Raw genomic sequence first — 17,376 nt, 5'->3', positions numbered from 1 at the left:
GAGATTTTAAAATTTTAAAATTTTACTCATAGGTTAACTTATATTAAAAGAGATAAAAGTAAAATATTTATTTAATTAATAATATTAAAAAAATATAAAATTTATTATTTTTTTCCTTTACAATTTTAAAAACTAACAACTTCATTTTTATCTAAAGTTTTAAAATTTTCAAAAGTAATATTTTTTTCCCTAAAACTTAGGATTTATTTTTCAGATGCTCTTTAACCACTATCTTCAGCCACCCTTCATTTCTCCAAAACTTCCAGATGATGCAACAAAAATGCATCTTCATCTATTCTAAAAGAATTGATGAAAACGAGTCTTCTTCGACCCCATCAATTATTTTAGAATTAATAAAGTCTTCATCGATTTCAGACAAATTGATAAAGACAAGGGTCTTTGTCAATTTATATGGAATCGATAAAAGCACACCTTTATTGCTTCTTTTTGTGTTAAAGAGTGAAAATATAATGGCCGACGATAATAGGTTAAAATATTTTCGTTAGTGACCAGAGATGGTAATTGAAGAACTTCTAAAAAATAATCTCTAAGTTTAGAGAAAAAAATATTACTTCTAAAAATTAAAAAACTTTAAAAAATATAAAATTTTTAATTTTTAACCTTAAGAGAAATAGAATAAATTTTATATTTACTAATATTATTAATAAAACAATAATTATACCTCAATATCTAACCAAAAAAATAATAATAATAATTGCTCTATAAATAAAACTTTAAATTTTACATTTATAACTTTCAAAAAACACATAAATTTGGATGAAAATATTGGTTCAACTTTATCTTTTATTACAATTTACTCAAACTCAATCAATATCCGTCTCTCATCACGAGAAAATTAGACACCGAGTAGGACTTCGTGCTGCCACGTTTTAGTTCTTAAGCGGCCCCGCCGTTTACGTCACATGCTTCTTGGAGATCAGTTTTCGGGCTTCTGGATATAGGCTTAAGGTTTTACCCAACAGTACCCCACTCCACTCGACAGAATCAAAGGGCAAAAAAATTGAGATAGTGATTCCACTGCTATTATGGCATTATATACTTACAAATTCCTCAGGAAGCACGTGTTATAAGAGTAAATGAATTTTGCCTATCAACAAGTTCAGAAAACATTTAAAAACCCCCAATTCCGATGTCATAATTGAGAATCTTAACTTTTGATATTTCTTTCTACCACAATCACGAAACATAAAATTGTGAAGATCTCCTTTCTCTTACTTTTGTCTCACCTTTAAAATATATATATATATTTATTTATTTATTTACTTATTCTAAAAAAAAATTATACTTTGGTGTTTCTTGTATATATTAAGTACAGTTCAACTCGTATGCTCAGTTTTCCAAATATCTTGCTGTCCAAGCTGTATTCTGAATCCAATTCAACTTTGGACTTTACAGATATCATCAGCATTTTGACAAATCTATAAATTTCTAGACAGGAAGGATACAATACAGAGATAAAAGAAATAAATTGATATAATTTTCTTCCACATCATAATGAAATTACTGAAGAACACTGGAACCATGTTCATTGTGCATAAGAAAAGAAAAACTTCAATATGCTGGTAAATCCAAAATTATTATAAGATAACAAGCTTCTAGTAACTTACTACTCCCATTGAAAGGGAATTGTTTGAGGAGCTTCATCAGCTGAGGACCCATCTGATCCCATGTGAAACATTCCTGGGCAATCAACATTACCGTTTCTGCCATTAGACACTAGAACTGATTCCATGGGCTCCAAGCTGTGATTATGAAGGCTAGGGCCTAAAGACTGCCCCAGAGGTTCCACCATTTGACTCAAACTAATCCCAGATGACTGTGTATGTGGTGCTGACAGAAGAGAGAGAGCACAATCCGAGTCTTGAGTGGTAAACCTGTCTCGGAACAAGTTATGGCTACCCCCACTTCTTTCTGATAAGGCAGTATTCCTGAGAAGAGGTTGACACAGAGGTGCTTCCTGAGATGTCTGCTCGCCTTGCTGCAAGAATGTGAATTGCTTCCCTCCTTTGTAGCCGCCTGAAGAGGATCCCAGAAATAGATTCTGTTTGTCATGCAATTGTAGATGTTGGTGCTGGTTATAGTGCATACCATCTCCCTCAGCATTCACAACTCCTGCCCATGGGGGATTCACAACAGTTGTGGACGGATATATATGACCAGGTAATGGCATCAATTGGGTACCTAAACGTAAATTTGACAAATATGAAACAAACTAGTATTATGGTCTATTAAAGCTTTATCCTTAGCTTCATATTAAAACATTTCAAGGCCAAGTACCCATATAAATTTCTGGAACCTGTTTGGTTCAGTGACATCAAGAAAATTTTCGGGTAACTACTTATAAATGTAGGCTGCACTCATCATTTATTCAATTGGGTATTTATTTGAAGTGATAGAGACTAATAGGGTAGTACATAAATTTAAATGGCAGACCAATCCCACATATGTGGATTATTCGAAAAGAAAAGAATCCTTGAGTGGAAGGGGGAAACGTGGGGTGTGTGTGTATGCACTCAAAATTACTTTAGTGGCCACTAGATCATCATTTATGTAATGATCAGCCAAGCAAATTGATGAAGCACTTAGCCGTGTAGCTGTTCCTGGCAGAGTGCCTTAGAGGAAACAATGCTCAAGTTTGTCAAAATTTGCGTCTGTGCACACTTAAAAACAGTTTTTTTTTTTTTTGCAGCTTACCTAGGTAACTGGTCGAGTACCTCCCAGACCGTGACAGGGGATCTGGCTGAGGCTTCCGCCTTCTCCGGTTGTGCCCATCAAGACGTTTCCTGCAGCTTCTCTTTCCTTCATCAAATTCCTCCAGGGAATGAAATCTACAAAAAGAAAAAGGAGAGGAAAAGAAGAACTGCAACTGCTGATGAAATCTTGGATAGCTAGAAGCAAGAGAGACAAAATTAATGTTTCTGAAAGCAGGGGACTTGTCCTAGGGAAAGTAAATGAAAACTTGAGGAATTAAATGAAGTTCGCATTAAAAGAATTACGAAAGGAACAATGAAAGCCTGATTGTATTGTCTTCAACACCGATGAAGAACTACATTCCACCTCCTTAAATTTTTCTCCTGGTCTGCCACTTCATCAATTGTTATCTTTCATTTTTGTTGCCTTTTCTTACAAAATAAACATCTCCAGATTAATAAATTTGAGGCCATGAATAAAGTTCTAGTAGAAAACTCAAACTGGAAAAATTAAAAGTAGCAATTATTGTCCAATTACAGAACTTTCAGCCAACATGGTAACAGATATTTCCATAATCTTTCCGTTTGACATCCAAAAATCAAACTAAAAATGCCACTTTGCTATGACACTGGAAGAACTAAATAGTATGTGATAAATGCATTCATTGCGTATCAAAACTCCTTATCAAGCCATTAAACACAATGCATAAAGATACTTCCATCGGATTTTGTAGCCTAAGATTATGGCCATTCCTACATGCCTCTACAAGAAATAAAATAATGAAGAGAAAAGAACCCATCAAACATGAAAACAGTTAGTCAAGATCCTATGATGATGGCGTTAATTGAAGAACTACTGCATTTCAAATGCAAGAAACTTTTACCTGCTGCATTGCTGACAGAAGCGTTGCTTCTGGCCACAAATCATAACTTGTGGAGTCTTCGAGTGCAGCTCACACACCTTGTGGCGCCTGTGGTAGTCTCTACAATTACTGAGGTCTGAGCTGCATCCGTCAACAAGACATGAGACTGTTTGACTTCCATTAGTAGCTGCTCTGGCCCTCTTGGTTGACCCTGAAGGTGAAGACTCCATTTTTGAGACTACAGGTTCTTTCCACTTACTCGATGAATTATCGCCAGAATCAACCTGCCCAAGCTTCAAATCAACCGAAAATTTCCCTTTACTCCCACTTCCTCCAAAGCTACTTGACCCACCAACCACATCTACATTGGGAATAGCTTGTTGCTCAAATTCAGTAAAATCCCAAGAAGTTGCTTTCAAGTTCCAGTCCATAAAATCTCTCAGTTGTACAGTTAGATTAACTCTTTTGACTCACTTAAAAGCTTCTCAAACACAGTCAACGGAGCTTCTTTTTCACTGTTTGAACTATACACACAAATTGAACTTTAGTATACAATTACATATAAAATTTTTTTAAAAAAATAGTACTACTTAAAAAAAAAAAAAGTTTGCACAAGCAAGCACTGTATCAGAAACTCGTATTCAAATCAAACTACAACTCAGTCTACATAGAAGCATGTTTGCAAAAAGAACAGCAAGTACAATAACACAAATAATTAGTCTCAATTGGCAAAGCTGCTGGACTGGAAATATAACTATAGGCATCTTGGGAGTAAATGAGGATGTAAAAAATTAAATTACAAGCAACTTAGAAATACAGTAGTGGAGGAAAGTCAGTTCGAGAAAGATTGGAAGCTAAAAACAAGAAGAGTAGTAAGTTAGAAGAAATAAAGAAATAATAAATAATAAAGAAACAGGAGAAAGATGTGAAAGAATAGTTACAGAGACAAGTTGAGCATAAGGCGAGTGGGTTGTTGTTTCCAGGCATTTGTTAACTGACATGGATTCCATTACATGAAGAAAAAGGGGCAGAAAGAGAGAAAAGAATATCATAAAAATGTTGAATGGTATGGATAACAAACAGTACAGACAGAAAGAGAATGGCTGGGTGAAGCTGAAGCAAAGGGAGAAGCGGAAACGGGCCAAAAGCAAGTAGATTTTGTTTGGTTAAGTGTGATTATTATATTTTAATTAATTTTCCAAATTTAGCGTTTGAAATGGGTATGTGTATGGTGGAGAAAGTAACAGGCTGTTTGTTCCTTTCAAAGTACACAGAACAGATGGATGGCTTAGGACAAAGCATATGGCATTGTGTTCCACATTTCATGGCATGTCTTTCTTTTAGGTTTCTCAGGCTTGTAAAAACGTATCCCACTCTCCTTACATATTCAGCGTTCAACAAACACTCATTTCTCTTGTTATTTTATTTTGCTTCCAAGGGGCTACCTTATGTTGACACTTCACCCATTTGATACTTTTTACATGTTTTTGAATATTTTATTAAAATAAATTATCCATAAAGTTTTAACCCAAAATAATTCTAAAAAATATTCTTTTTTTTTTAAATTACTTTATACTCAATATTAAGATCAATCAAAAGTTCAATTTCAAGCATACAATCCAAAATTTTTCCCTTAAATGAAAATAGATGGAGATATATAGAGGAATTATGAGTGCCCACAATTACAAGTGGCAAACATTGGACATGAAAAATCTTGCTATGTCAATCAAGCTTGTTGGCTAGGTGAAACCACATAATTCAATTGAGGAACAAAATCCTCAAAACTTGGCTTCATTTTTCCACCTATTTGTCAATTACACATTAATGAAAAAAATCACAAAAATATATAATCCCTCATCTTTTATTATTAGCACGTAATTATCTTAAAATTGGCCAAAGGATTATTTTTTACCCAAGTTTTAACCCAATCTGAAAAGTACATCAATGGTAGATAAAAAACTCAAATACTCATTTATCTCTAAACTTCCGTTAAATTTAAAAGCAAAATTATCATTTGACAATAATTTTATCTCATTTTTCTCATTAAGTTTTGAAAATTAACATTTTATCTCAGACCTCAAATTTAAAAAGTGACTTTTTTTCTCTTCATATCCCTAGATTTTTTTTCACTTTCTCCGATAAATAACAAACGACAAACAAAAACATCATTGTCATCCAGCGAAGGACAACACTTTTGTTGCGGTTTGTTGTTCACTGGAGAGAGTTGTCGGATATCAAGTTAGAAAGAGAAGTAAATTTTTTAAAACTTAATCCTGAGAAAAAAATATTAATTTTTTAAATCAAAAGAGAAAAATGAGATATAATTTTAATTATTTTAATATTATTAATAAAATAATAATTTTATTATTTAACTCTAACAAAAATTTTATAAAAATATTACAATAAATTAAAATTTAAATAAATATTTAAATTTTTTATTGACAGCTGAAATATATTTAAGTTTTTACCTAAACACGGTGGGAATTAGTCCTTTGGCCTTATAATTAAAACAAACTCAATTGGCGCGTGAGGCGTGAAGGAAAAGTTGGTTGCAACGAAATAAGAAACACATTGTTTGGAATTGGAGTTGGTAGGGCCCAAATTTGAAAATCGCAAACCAGAAGGAAGTGCAACGGAAAAAAAGAAAAAAGAGGTTAAAATAGAGATGTTACAGTACAGTGGGACAAAGGTTTTAAATTAGCAACTACCAAAGTCAGTATGGCAGCTGTCGTAGGACCCAATAAGTCTGCAAAATGCATGAGCATTGAGGACAAGAAACAAGGGATTCAATTCAATTGTGGGTGTCCGGCTGGATGTTTACCACGCGTCCCCTCTCCTAGCCAGCCACACTTATGTCCCTCTCCGATGCTAGCCAAGGCCTCAGATATTGTTGTCGTCGGCTTTTTATTTTTATTTTTTGTAAAGTAAAAATGAGTTCACAGCCTTTTTTCTTTGTGGGCATTTTTGTATTTTACAAAATGAATAAGACACTTATGGGTGCAGGATTCCTGTGCTCCAGTCCCCATTTCCCAACCTGCTTTAAATGCTATCTAAGAGGGTGGGCGGTACTCCGAGAGATGACAATGAGTCGGTTTAAATACCACTGACGCTAGATTTATCATAGGGGACATCAAGAATGAGAGAGAAAGCACCGGATGTGGGTCAAATGCAATTGCACTTGCTGTGTGGGCTATCAGGGTTTTCACCAACCTTATAATTTCTCCATCATGAATGATCTTGTGGTGATTGAGGAATGCATAGAAGTTCTTGAACTCCGAGGAGATTAAATGTACCACTTACCTCTTCCAAGGTGATGCAAGAGTTGGTGGAGGATGACTACCAAGATGATGGATGTGATTGAGATGAGTTAAACATGATTCAGAAGATTGTTTGATATTAAGTTCAAGACAACTGGAATGACCTACCTATGAATCCAAGAGTTTATAAATTTGTAACAAGGGTCCAATACTATGAATGAATATTATACCTGATTTATATGCTCTTGAAATGGCTAATACAAGTTTGGATCGGATGGAAAAGTTTATAAATGGGTTTAATCTTGCCACAGACTAAGATGTTATTATATGAGATCAGCCACCATAGTCTCACACATATGCATTGAATAGGATATTGAGGTCTAAGGTTTTTGTGATGGGGAGGATAATGAGCCAAAAGTTAGCACCTATTTCAATATTTGATATTGATAGTCAAAGAGGTCAAACTCAATTAAAAAGATTAGATCGAAGCAAGAGAGGCTTTTAAACTAGTGATAAGATAAAATAAAAATAATAAGATAAAGAAAAGAAGAATGGTTCATAACTTGCCACAAATGTAAGAAACAACACAAAAGTGGGTTGTAGACAACTAGGACACATGACCAAAAATTGCACGACAACTCCAACACTAGTCTAAGCAACATCGACAGTGGGAGATGCTAATACCGGATATATACCATCACCAAGGGATTTATAAAAGTCAATTAATCTACTGTTATGGTCGGTCATCTTTTCACGATACCTCATTATATATGTGATTAATTCAAGAGTCACATACTCTTCAACATGCCTTTTTTATCCTCTACCATTATAGGATAATAGGTCACTTCCTACCAAATCATGAGCACACAATCCTCTACTTTCAATAACAATAGTTAACCAACATTCAATTATGTAATTACTCTCATAATCTCATTTCTTGTCCTATAAATTAAGGATAAATAAAACTATACGTACACACTTTTGATAAACAATTTAGATATATAAATTATATGTCATTATGTGATTAGATGATTTTAAATTAAAGATAAAATAACACTCAATTACAAAATAACATATTATCTGTATACTCAAATTATGTACAAAAAATGCATACACATAACATTACTCATTAAAGATTGTACAAAATCATTAAAATGAAACTTTAACATTCTTTTTGTTACATTATCAAATTGTAATTAGAACTCTTAATGACATAACAATGAATCTAGATTTCCTAATTCCAAGTTAAACAACCTTAAAAACATTATTTTGTTCATCACAGTTTCATTATTATTCTTGATCACTTATAACGAATTACACTCACGATCCAAATATTTTTCGTTAGTGTGATTTTCAACATCAGTATATTTTGATTTAATAAAAATGTCCCTATATAAAAGTGAATTTTCACCAATTTTCTTCATAATAAAAATATATACTTCATTATTATAATTATTATATTATAATTCTTCTTAAAAAAAAAGGCATATGCTATGATAAATAATCCACAATTTAAAAAATTAGATTTTAAATATATAATATGATAAATGATTCGAGTACCATGATTAAATTATAAATATTTTAAAGCGACTTCTCATGCCTTTTGCTAACATGTTTGACATCTAACTTTCGGGATAACAATTGACCTTATTCTCAATATATAACGATATTATTTTATATCAAATTTCACAGTTTCCCATTGGGATGAAATGGAATTGTCGAAATATCAAGAGAAAGTTGCATTTTGCCAATATGGTACACAAAGATTATAATAATCAATTATAATTTATTGGTGGAATAATAATATCTAAAAGTATCGAATTATCATTTTTTTTTAAATTAATCAAAATTTGTTTTGTTTTATTAAAGAGATTCAACTTTTAATTTTTTTCATTGAAAGAAACCGAATTTTGAATTTTTTTCTCTAAATAGACTAAATTTTCATTTTTTTTTGAAAATATTAAATTGCACAATTATGTTTGTTTTGTATTGTTTTTAAAGTAAAATAATTAGTTTGATATCTTTAATAAGAAATAATAAAAGTTTTAATTTTTTAATAAAAGGTATAAAAATTTAATTTTTTATAAAAAAATTAAAAAATTCAATCTCTAAATAAATAAAATAAAATTCGATGACTTTTCTATACCTCCAAATAAGTTATCACATGTTTTTACTTGCATTACTTAGGTCCCAAAAGAAATCAATTTGAATTTCAATACATCACTGACACGTAAAGCCCAAGGTGTAATAATTTCATAATGAACAAACAAAGCACAAAAATAATTTCAATGGCCCAACTGCTTAGTCTGACAAAGCCCAAGGCCCAACTAATGCAAAAACGACCGCGTACTATTAAAGCTCAAAGCTATCTTCGGTCTCCCGTCGTCACTCACTCTTGGCCTTGTATGCCGTTTGAAACTGCAAGTAGAATTTACTGAAGTTAGCAGCAATTCGGTTATCTCCTAGTTTATTTTTCCGTACAAACTGACAAATGGTTTTTACTTATCTCTCTATTAATTTTTGTTGGATTAGGTTAGCGCTGAAAATGGACGGAGAAGAGTTGACTGAGCAAGAGACCGCACTGTATGATCGTCAAATTAGGGTTTGGGGTGCAGATGCTCAGCGAAGGTACTTTCTACTTAATTTTTGTGAACTAATTTAAATGCATTTAATTATGTAATTGATTTCAAATTTGCTTGTATATAGATTGAGCAAATCTCACATTTTAGTTTATGGGATGAAAGGTACTGTTGTTGAGGTAAATTTTCTAAATAATTCATGATTTCATGTGATTTAGTTGTTTAATAATAAAATTATCCGTGTTCATGTTAAACGGGTCTAAATAGTTGATCTTTTGTGGGTAGTTTTGCAAGAATATAGTGCTGGCTGGAGTTGGTAGCTTGACGTTGGTGGATGATCGGTTGGTGACTGAAGAAGCATTCTCTGCGAATTTTTTGATACCACCCGACGAAAATGTGTATAGTGGGAAAACTATTGCTGATGTTTGCTGCCATTCGTTGAAAGAATTCAATCCAATGGTTCGTGTTTTGGTTGAAAGAGGTCTGGTCTTCTTATTTTTGGTTTAGTAGATGTTGTTATGTAGTGATTGTTGTTGATATGTGTTAACAAGTGTGTACTTTATGTATTCCATATATGTAAGATTGATTAATTTTGACTGGCCCTTAATTTTACTTAGTTGTATACTGGTTTAAATTTGTTAGTGGAACTAGATGATAAACATTTAGTAAAATCTAAAGTTTTGTTGCACAGGTGATTTGTCAAGCTTTGGAGCAGAATTTTATGATAAATTCGATGTAGTTGTTATCAGTTGCTGCTCCTTCACAAAAAAAGTACTTGAAAGAATCTTCCATCTTTCAAATAGATAATTATAACTTGTAAAAATTGCCTTTATATTTACGATTTTATTCATGCTATTGATGCACTGGTTTCCTAATCTAATTATTAATTTTACTTTGTTGCATGCTTTATGGACAGAAATTGATCAATGAGAAATGCCGAAAGTTGTCGAAGCGTGTAGCTTTTTATATAGTTGACTGTAGAGACTCTTGCGGTGAAATATTTGTTGATTTGCAGAACCATAAGTATTCGAAGGTAATCATCTTTCTCATTTATCTGTTTTTGCTTTTATGTTTTCAGAATGATTTGTGGCTTTGTCTCATATATTCATCTTGTGATTATATTATGGGTAAGCTTCTGTTGATACTAAGCATTGGGGATCATATGACTAACAGAGAGAACATGTTACAACATAATTCTTATTTTGAGTGCCTTTTGGAGCTTATTTTTCTTCCTTTGTATGCCAATTTTGAATGTGAAGTCATCTTAATATTTGCTTTATGTTAACTGATCTGCTAAATCGTTATTCATTGCTGCCATTTGATATTCTGGGCAATCATCTGGTAGATTGCTTTAGACTTTCTAAGTCTTGAGGTGCTTTACATATTAATGACAAAAGTTGGTTTTGTAGAATACTAATTGTAAGAGTTTTTGGTAATAATTTCTCTTCAAATTTGAAAGTTCTCATATGTTATTTCCCCTGGTGTTCATATCATGAAATTTCAAGTCAACTTATGAAGTAAATTTCTAGTATTTAAGCTCTTATGTTATATTGGCCTAGACTATAACTTTTTCTATACTGGAATTTTTTATTTGTTGACAGCAAAAGCTTGAAGAAACAGTTGAATGCCAATTGCAGTATCCAGGTTTTGAGGTATCAATTGATTTATATTGTTAGCTTATTGTATTGTATTTCTTTGCATGTCTCTCTCTAGCTGTTTGCCTTTTTTTTTGGGGGGGGGGGGGGGGGGGGTGGTGGAGAGGGGTTGCTCTTCTTCTGCTTCACTACTTTCTTGTACTTAGTGGTATATTATCCAGATTCGTGTTGTTTGGTCTCCAATTTCTGTAGTACTCTGTACATAGTAAAAATGTGCAATTCTAGCTAGTATTTATTGATGTGCTCTTCAAGCATAACCTAAAAGAAAGTGGTAATATAAAACTACATGCATGATGAGGTAGATTGGCAAACTTGCATGTCTCTTGTTGTAAATTTGTTGTGAACAATGAGCAAACTGATTGTTACAGTCATCAGCTCATCTGTATAAAGTATATTCGCTGATGCTGTGTTCTTATTTGTTTCCTAGCAAAAGAATATCTGTGTATGTGTGTCTATGGCTGTTTGTTTTGTGGCACTATCCTTCACTTGAATCTGAGTAAAGTCCATCTGATTATACATGTGATAGGCATTAAGGATTGCTACCCATTGTTAATTAGCATTAGTTTTCAAACTAAACTATAATTGCTTTATGTATAGTTGATGTTATGTGTATGCGGCTTCTCCACTGCAGGAAGCAATATCTGTACCATGGAGAGTGCTTCCTAGGAAAACAGCAAAGCTTTTCTTTGCTATGAGAGGTATGGTAACTTTTTCAATCTGTTATGTTCTAAATAAGGAGAAATAAATTTACAAAAAAAATAAAAGAGGAATAGGTATGAACTAGTTGAGAAAAGTTACATTAACTACGTGGATTTTACTAACATTTTACATTGTGTCCCTTTGTTGATGGGGCCCTTTATTTGCAGATGATGGTGTCTTTTTTCTTTCTGAATGTAGATATAATTCACAGATTATTGTACACTTTTAGACTTATTCCTTTTTATGAGTTAAGTGTCTTGCCCATTCAGTAGCATCTTTAAGGAGGAGGATTAGTTGTACCATTTTCTTCATCAAATTTGGATTATATAGTGTGTATAATGGCAATAACTTGTATCATACAAACGTGTAGTGATTGAACAATTTGAAGAAGCGGAAGGACGTGGTGCAGGAGAGATTTCAATTGCCGATCTACCTGCTGTTCTGAAGCTGAAAAAGGAGCTTTGTGAGGCAAATGTAAGGCACTTTTAAAATGCGTTGACCTATGTGTTTTTGATTGTATTGATCTTGTAGATATTCTCATTGGTGTTATCCCTTTAATATTTCAGTCACTCAATGCATCTCATATCCCTGATACCCTCCTAGAAAGATTGATCATGGGTGCAAGAGAATTTCCTCCAGTCTGTGCTATCATCGGAGGAATCCTGGGGCAGGTGAAATTATACCCTATTAATTCTTATTTATTTACGGAATATTACTTTTAGTTAATGTTTTTGACTCTTGAACTTTTAGGAGGTTATTAAAGCAATATCAGGCAAAGGGGATCCCCTCAAGAACTTTTTCTTCTTTGATGTTATGGATGGGAAAGGCATAGTGGAAGACATATCAAATCCAGAGACAGGAAGCTAGAGTAGCTGGTGCAGGGGGGCTAGCACTTGAGTAGAAATTTAAATTATATTGACCGTCCAGTTCTCCCATATTGAAAAAAATTGACATTCCATTGATAATTTTCTAGGATCTGTTGACCATCTTTCAAAATACTGTAGCTTCTTAAGACTGATTTCTTTCTGCAGATTATCATGACAGTGCTTTATTGACACATAATTAAAATAGGAATTTCTTGTGTTAACGACAATGCACAATGAAAAAGTGCAATGATATTTTATTTAATGTAAACTTTTCAGTGAGTTATCTATAATTTATTTATTTGAGAATTAGGTGAATTATCAGTGATTCTTGTCTTAGAATGGAAGGTGATAAATGTGAATGTATTGGAGGTGCTGAGAGAGTGAATAATGTGCTATTGCCACATTGACATTTTGTTTCTACAATCTGCATGAAGAGAAGGAAATGTCACCAGCACTGTTCGCCAGGAAGATATTCAACGGATGGGTGACAGCGTGTCACCCTCCTGGTCAGAGTGCTGGTGATACACGAAACTGGAACAGTGAAAGGATATATGCCAAAAGGAAGTGAAAATCCTAGGTCCTAGGACAAGGTTGTGGACATGCGTTTGAGTCGGGGGCACTAGATATTGCTTATTTTCCTATGAAGATGAATCATGTGATATTTGAATTTAGTATTTTAAGGTTTATTAATTAACAGGTAACATATTATCGTTCATCAATAACAACAGTAATCAAATAAAATGTTATAATACGAGGTTGTTATATATAACACATAAGAATTGTTTTAATTTTGCAAAGCTTATAGTTTTAAGTCTTTAATCATGTCCAAGTAATCAAGTTAGTTGCATCTCTTTTCAAAAGGCAATATCTTCACAAGGGTATTACAATAACGGCATCTAACGAACTCATAAACTTGTTAGAACTTCATTAAATCATTAAAAACATCTTAGTAATATTGAAAGTTATTGGTTTTACCAAAAAGAGTAATCAACAATACTTTGAATATGTTAAATTTGTACATATAATCACTTGATGAAAATCTGTTGGATAGACGTATATCTTACATTGAAAAGATACATCTTAATAATTAATTTTATCGACTATATAAATACTCTCAATTTAATATCAAAGAACCTAAATAGATAAGAGAAAATTTAAAAACTTACCTTTAGGTAAATTATCTGTTTTTCTTTCTCAACTCAATACAAATTTTTTTATGTTTTTTTTAAGGAAACAATAATTTTAAAATTAATAGATAATAAGTTTGAAGAGTTCTTACAAAAAATAGAAACAAAGTTGAAAGAGAACAATAACTTAAAAAACTATAATATAACTTAAAATGCTACGGTACTAAGTCAAGCTCAACCTTAACTTATTATATTAAGTTGGAGACTGGCTCTTATCATGTTGGAAACCGACTCTTTTAAGCTGAGCAAAAGTTGAACAAGTTCAATCTCACACTTTGCTAATTCAAGGCTCCAAGCTCTTCTTCTCTGAGTGGCTGGATAGATCTGCCAAATCATTCAGCATTAATAAAGCTGTAACCCATCCTATGCTAACAATTGATGCAGAAAACACCATGCGTCAGAATTGAATCGTTATTTGCCAATCTACATATCAATTTTATTTGTCATTCCATTGCTATAAATTTTTTATATAATTTTATATATAAATAGTGATATATTATTATAGGATTAAATAATTAAAAATTAAAAATAAAATAATATATAATTATATAATAATATATTTTTATTTATATACCAAATTATATATATAATTTTACCGCTATGTGATTTATTTCATATATTTATCTGTACTACAGAAAATATATATCTTATTTATAAGTATATTCAGGAACGGGTGGAGGGAGGGACAAGGAGCTTGACCAAAATTAAAATTTCAACCTTCTTTCTCCTATAAGCTAATGTTATTATCCTTGACCCCCTTACATTTCAACGACTTCGTCCCTGATTATATTATAAGAAAAAGGTATAGGTATTACAAACTCTAGTCTTTACGATAAAAGGATAGTAACCTTAAGTATAGAAAGTAGAATAGGTTCGCATCTGACGCAGGATCTGATCAAAGTTGTCAGCCAATTTCCCAATTGGATGTGTGTGCATTCCTTCATAGGTAGTCACCACAATCTCTTCATCTTTGGAACTGCGTTGGATTTGTTTCTTCACATTGCACCCTTTATGAGTACATTTGTAATAACTTCTGCTTCACAAAATATACCAATTCATAAAATTAGCTCAAACAGATTTTCCAGTAGCTTATATATATTCCTATAATTTCAAATAAACCTTTTCCTTTCTGATATAAAAGCAGTAATAATCAAGAAACAAATTTATTTGCTATACAATTATATCATTTTAGCCACCAAGAGAACTAGAGGCCAGGCAAGGCAAATCACAGAAACTATGGACGAAGTTGACTGTATTTGATATGGAGATACAAGAAAATGGGAAATTTTCATTTTTTTGCTGAAGAAAGCATTTGGCAAACTGGATTTACAGAATATGTATGCTGCAACCATTATTCAAGAATGGACCTTGTTCCCAAATCAACTTCGAAAATGAGCTATAACTTTTTGTTCCTTTTCAGCATACATGCGGCCATGAATTCAAAAAACTATTCAAGTTCTTCACAGTTATAGTTTGAGACAGAAGTACAGTCCAAGTCTAAATAATTGACTTGAATTTGAAAATCATCTCCATGGTACGAAGGACCAAATCCCATAGAGAACTATTTCATTATATCAGTATCTCTCTCTTGGGAAAATATTAACTAGTGTAAATTAAGATCTTGATTGCTCCAATTTGTCAATAATAATACAATATAAAACTATAGATAACTTATATTTAATAGATGCAAGATGTGGTAAGAAATTTCCTGATGTTGGTATGCATTAATTATAATAATTAGATTAAATGTTGGGAGAAGCTTAAAGTTAATTACCTGGGGAATTTACCGGTCTTAACTGTTTTTTGGCCATACTTCCTCCACCGATACCCATCATCCAGTATGTCAATCTGGCTTCTGGTTTGAAATGCATATCTGTGCTTTTTGAGTCCCTTGTTTTCTCCTTCGGTTTCTGCTTTAACCTCACTCCCAGAACAATGAGAGGTAATTCCACTGTTAGAAATGTTTGTATTATATGGGCTTTGACTTTTATATTCTGCCTTGCTTTCATTCTGAGCATGAAAATGATGAGTTTCAGTATTTCCCCCATTTAAAGAGGATTGAGAAGCTGAAAATCTTTGTGAGCCCGACAGAAGGATGTGGTAGTTATCCATGGACATGGATTGATAAGTAGGAAACACCGAAGCTACTCGATATCAAGTAATTGAAAAAAAAAGGGAGAAGAGGAGGTTTTTGAAATGGAGAGAAGAAGAATATTTATAAAGAAAGAGAACAGAAGAGTGGCGGCTAAATGGGCAACGTCCATTTTCACTGACTACAGAGAAAAGTGACAGAAAGAGGCTACATTCATGGGTGCAACTGCAGCCTCCCGAATAGAGAAAGCTGTGTCGTAAACGTCACGTAAAGTCATAAGAATAGTGATAAGTTTATGAAAAGATAAGAATAGTGAAAGTTTATAACTACTGTTTATGTAAACATTCCCAAGAACAAGAAGTTTCAACAAAGGAAAGACCGAATATTAATATAAAGTTGCAGGTAGTTTTCATGGTAAGGTCTATGAGCTAATTAATGTTCTTAAAAATGGTTTAAAGGCGAGGGGTTGATCTGCCTTCTTCATCTTAAGGCTTTCTCTTGCTACTTAACAAAGAAAAGAATATGCCAAATGTCAACAAAATATATCATATATTTCGAAGCCATTTTTGAACAAGTTATCTGATCTTTTACATCGAAGTGATGGTCTTATATATGGAGCAATAATTCATTTGAATAAAATTAATGTATGTTAATTCATAGGCTTTTCTTTTATCTTATGTGGTGAAGCAAGAATAGCTTCGTAATATGAAACCACCAAAATTACATGTACATGCTGCAGGCATTGCCTTCTTCTTTTGTCAAAAATTTCTAGTTAATTTGCACACTGCAATTATGATTGAGCCATTGAGGAGATACTTCTGAAACTTTTCCAATTGCTTGAAATCGAAAAAAATTTTAGTAGTGCCAAACAATTTAGACTCTGAAATTCCTCAATTCAAAGTTACTCTAGTACCTGACTTAATGTTGTTCGCGAGAACTAACAGAGGCCAATGCAGTGCCCCTCACTCAAGCAGCATTGCTATTAAATCTGCAACTATTGCTTGCTTCATCTTGTTCTTGCAAAATATTATTGGTTTCTTTTGGCTAAGCTAGTTCTCAAAATTTCGTTTCTGCCCAAGACTGTAAACATGATGTTTGAAAAAAAAAAAAAAAGAGTGAATGAGTTGTAGGTTGATTAGAAGGGTGGGGATGATCATTGATTTTTGATGTTTTAAAGCAAAGAAAATTTTTATACAAGACCTGTTTTCTTTTGCAAAAATGGGGTTCTTCATCCTCAATTTACTAAGTTGCTTCAACAATGTACTTTTTTCAAGTACTTCTCGGTGACTATTACCCCCCACATGTTTTACCTTCCAAACGCTCTATAAATTGCAGTGCCGCATGCTTTAACTAAAAATAGACTTTTATTTGGTATTTCACATAATTTACTAGGATTTTTATTGGATAATTTTCAATATTATTCTAAAAATTTATACAAAGCAAAACTACCATACAAATTTTTTCTAG

The 17,376-nt window shown here is 32.6% G+C and overlaps 3 protein-coding genes across 8 annotated transcripts; 1 reads left to right on the top strand and 2 right to left on the bottom strand.

The window, feature by feature from the left end:
* Positions 1–1,476: 1,476 nt before the first annotated feature.
* LOC123215790 (squamosa promoter-binding-like protein 13A) lies at positions 1,477–4,736 on the bottom strand. The gene is made up of 4 exons (XM_044636033.1): positions 4,516–4,736; positions 3,596–4,098; positions 2,716–2,849; positions 1,477–2,202 (listed from the first exon to the last, which is right to left on the bottom strand). Exons 2-4 carry the CDS (start codon positions 4,003–4,005, stop codon positions 1,628–1,630), a joined length of 1,119 nt encoding a protein of 372 aa, XP_044491968.1. The 5' UTR covers positions 4,006–4,098; positions 4,516–4,736; the 3' UTR covers positions 1,477–1,627.
* Positions 4,737–9,209: 4,473 nt separating this feature from the next.
* LOC123215644 (SUMO-activating enzyme subunit 1B-1-like) lies at positions 9,210–12,936 on the top strand. 3 transcript variants are annotated; one of them, XM_044635836.1, is made up of 11 exons: positions 9,210–9,270; positions 9,364–9,459; positions 9,538–9,589; positions 9,696–9,891; positions 10,102–10,181; positions 10,327–10,443; positions 11,012–11,062; positions 11,697–11,763; positions 12,135–12,238; positions 12,331–12,435; positions 12,515–12,936. In XM_044635836.1, exons 2-11 carry the CDS (start codon positions 9,377–9,379, stop codon positions 12,629–12,631), a joined length of 972 nt encoding a protein of 323 aa, XP_044491771.1. In that variant the 5' UTR covers positions 9,210–9,270; positions 9,364–9,376; the 3' UTR covers positions 12,632–12,936. The 3 variants fall into 3 exon arrangements, with proteins under 3 accessions (XP_044491771.1, XP_044491772.1, XP_044491773.1); XM_044635837.1 differs by having other exon boundaries at positions 9,220–9,255; XM_044635838.1 differs by having other exon boundaries at positions 9,233–9,251.
* Positions 12,937–13,864: 928 nt separating this feature from the next.
* Positions 13,865–16,034, bottom strand: LOC123216192 (probable WRKY transcription factor 75). Of its 4 annotated transcripts, none has more exons than XM_044636582.1 (3): positions 15,592–16,033; positions 14,666–14,850; positions 13,865–14,141 (listed from the first exon to the last, which is right to left on the bottom strand). In XM_044636582.1, exons 1-2 carry the CDS (start codon positions 15,933–15,935, stop codon positions 14,667–14,669), a joined length of 528 nt encoding a protein of 175 aa, XP_044492517.1. In that variant the 5' UTR covers positions 15,936–16,033; the 3' UTR covers positions 13,865–14,141; position 14,666. The 4 variants fall into 4 exon arrangements, with proteins under 4 accessions (XP_044492517.1, XP_044492519.1, XP_044492518.1 ...); XM_044636584.1 differs by lacking the exon at positions 13,865–14,141 and adding an exon at positions 14,163–14,180 and having other exon boundaries at positions 15,592–16,034; XM_044636583.1 differs by lacking the exon at positions 13,865–14,141 and adding an exon at positions 14,168–14,185 and having other exon boundaries at positions 15,592–16,034.
* Positions 16,035–17,376: the final 1,342 nt, after the last annotated feature.

This window comes from Mangifera indica, chromosome 5 (genome assembly GCF_011075055.1).
Source record: "Mangifera indica cultivar Alphonso chromosome 5, CATAS_Mindica_2.1, whole genome shotgun sequence".
Taxonomy (NCBI): domain Eukaryota; kingdom Viridiplantae; phylum Streptophyta; class Magnoliopsida; order Sapindales; family Anacardiaceae; genus Mangifera; species Mangifera indica.
This window is presented reverse-complemented; position numbering and strand designations above follow the sequence as displayed.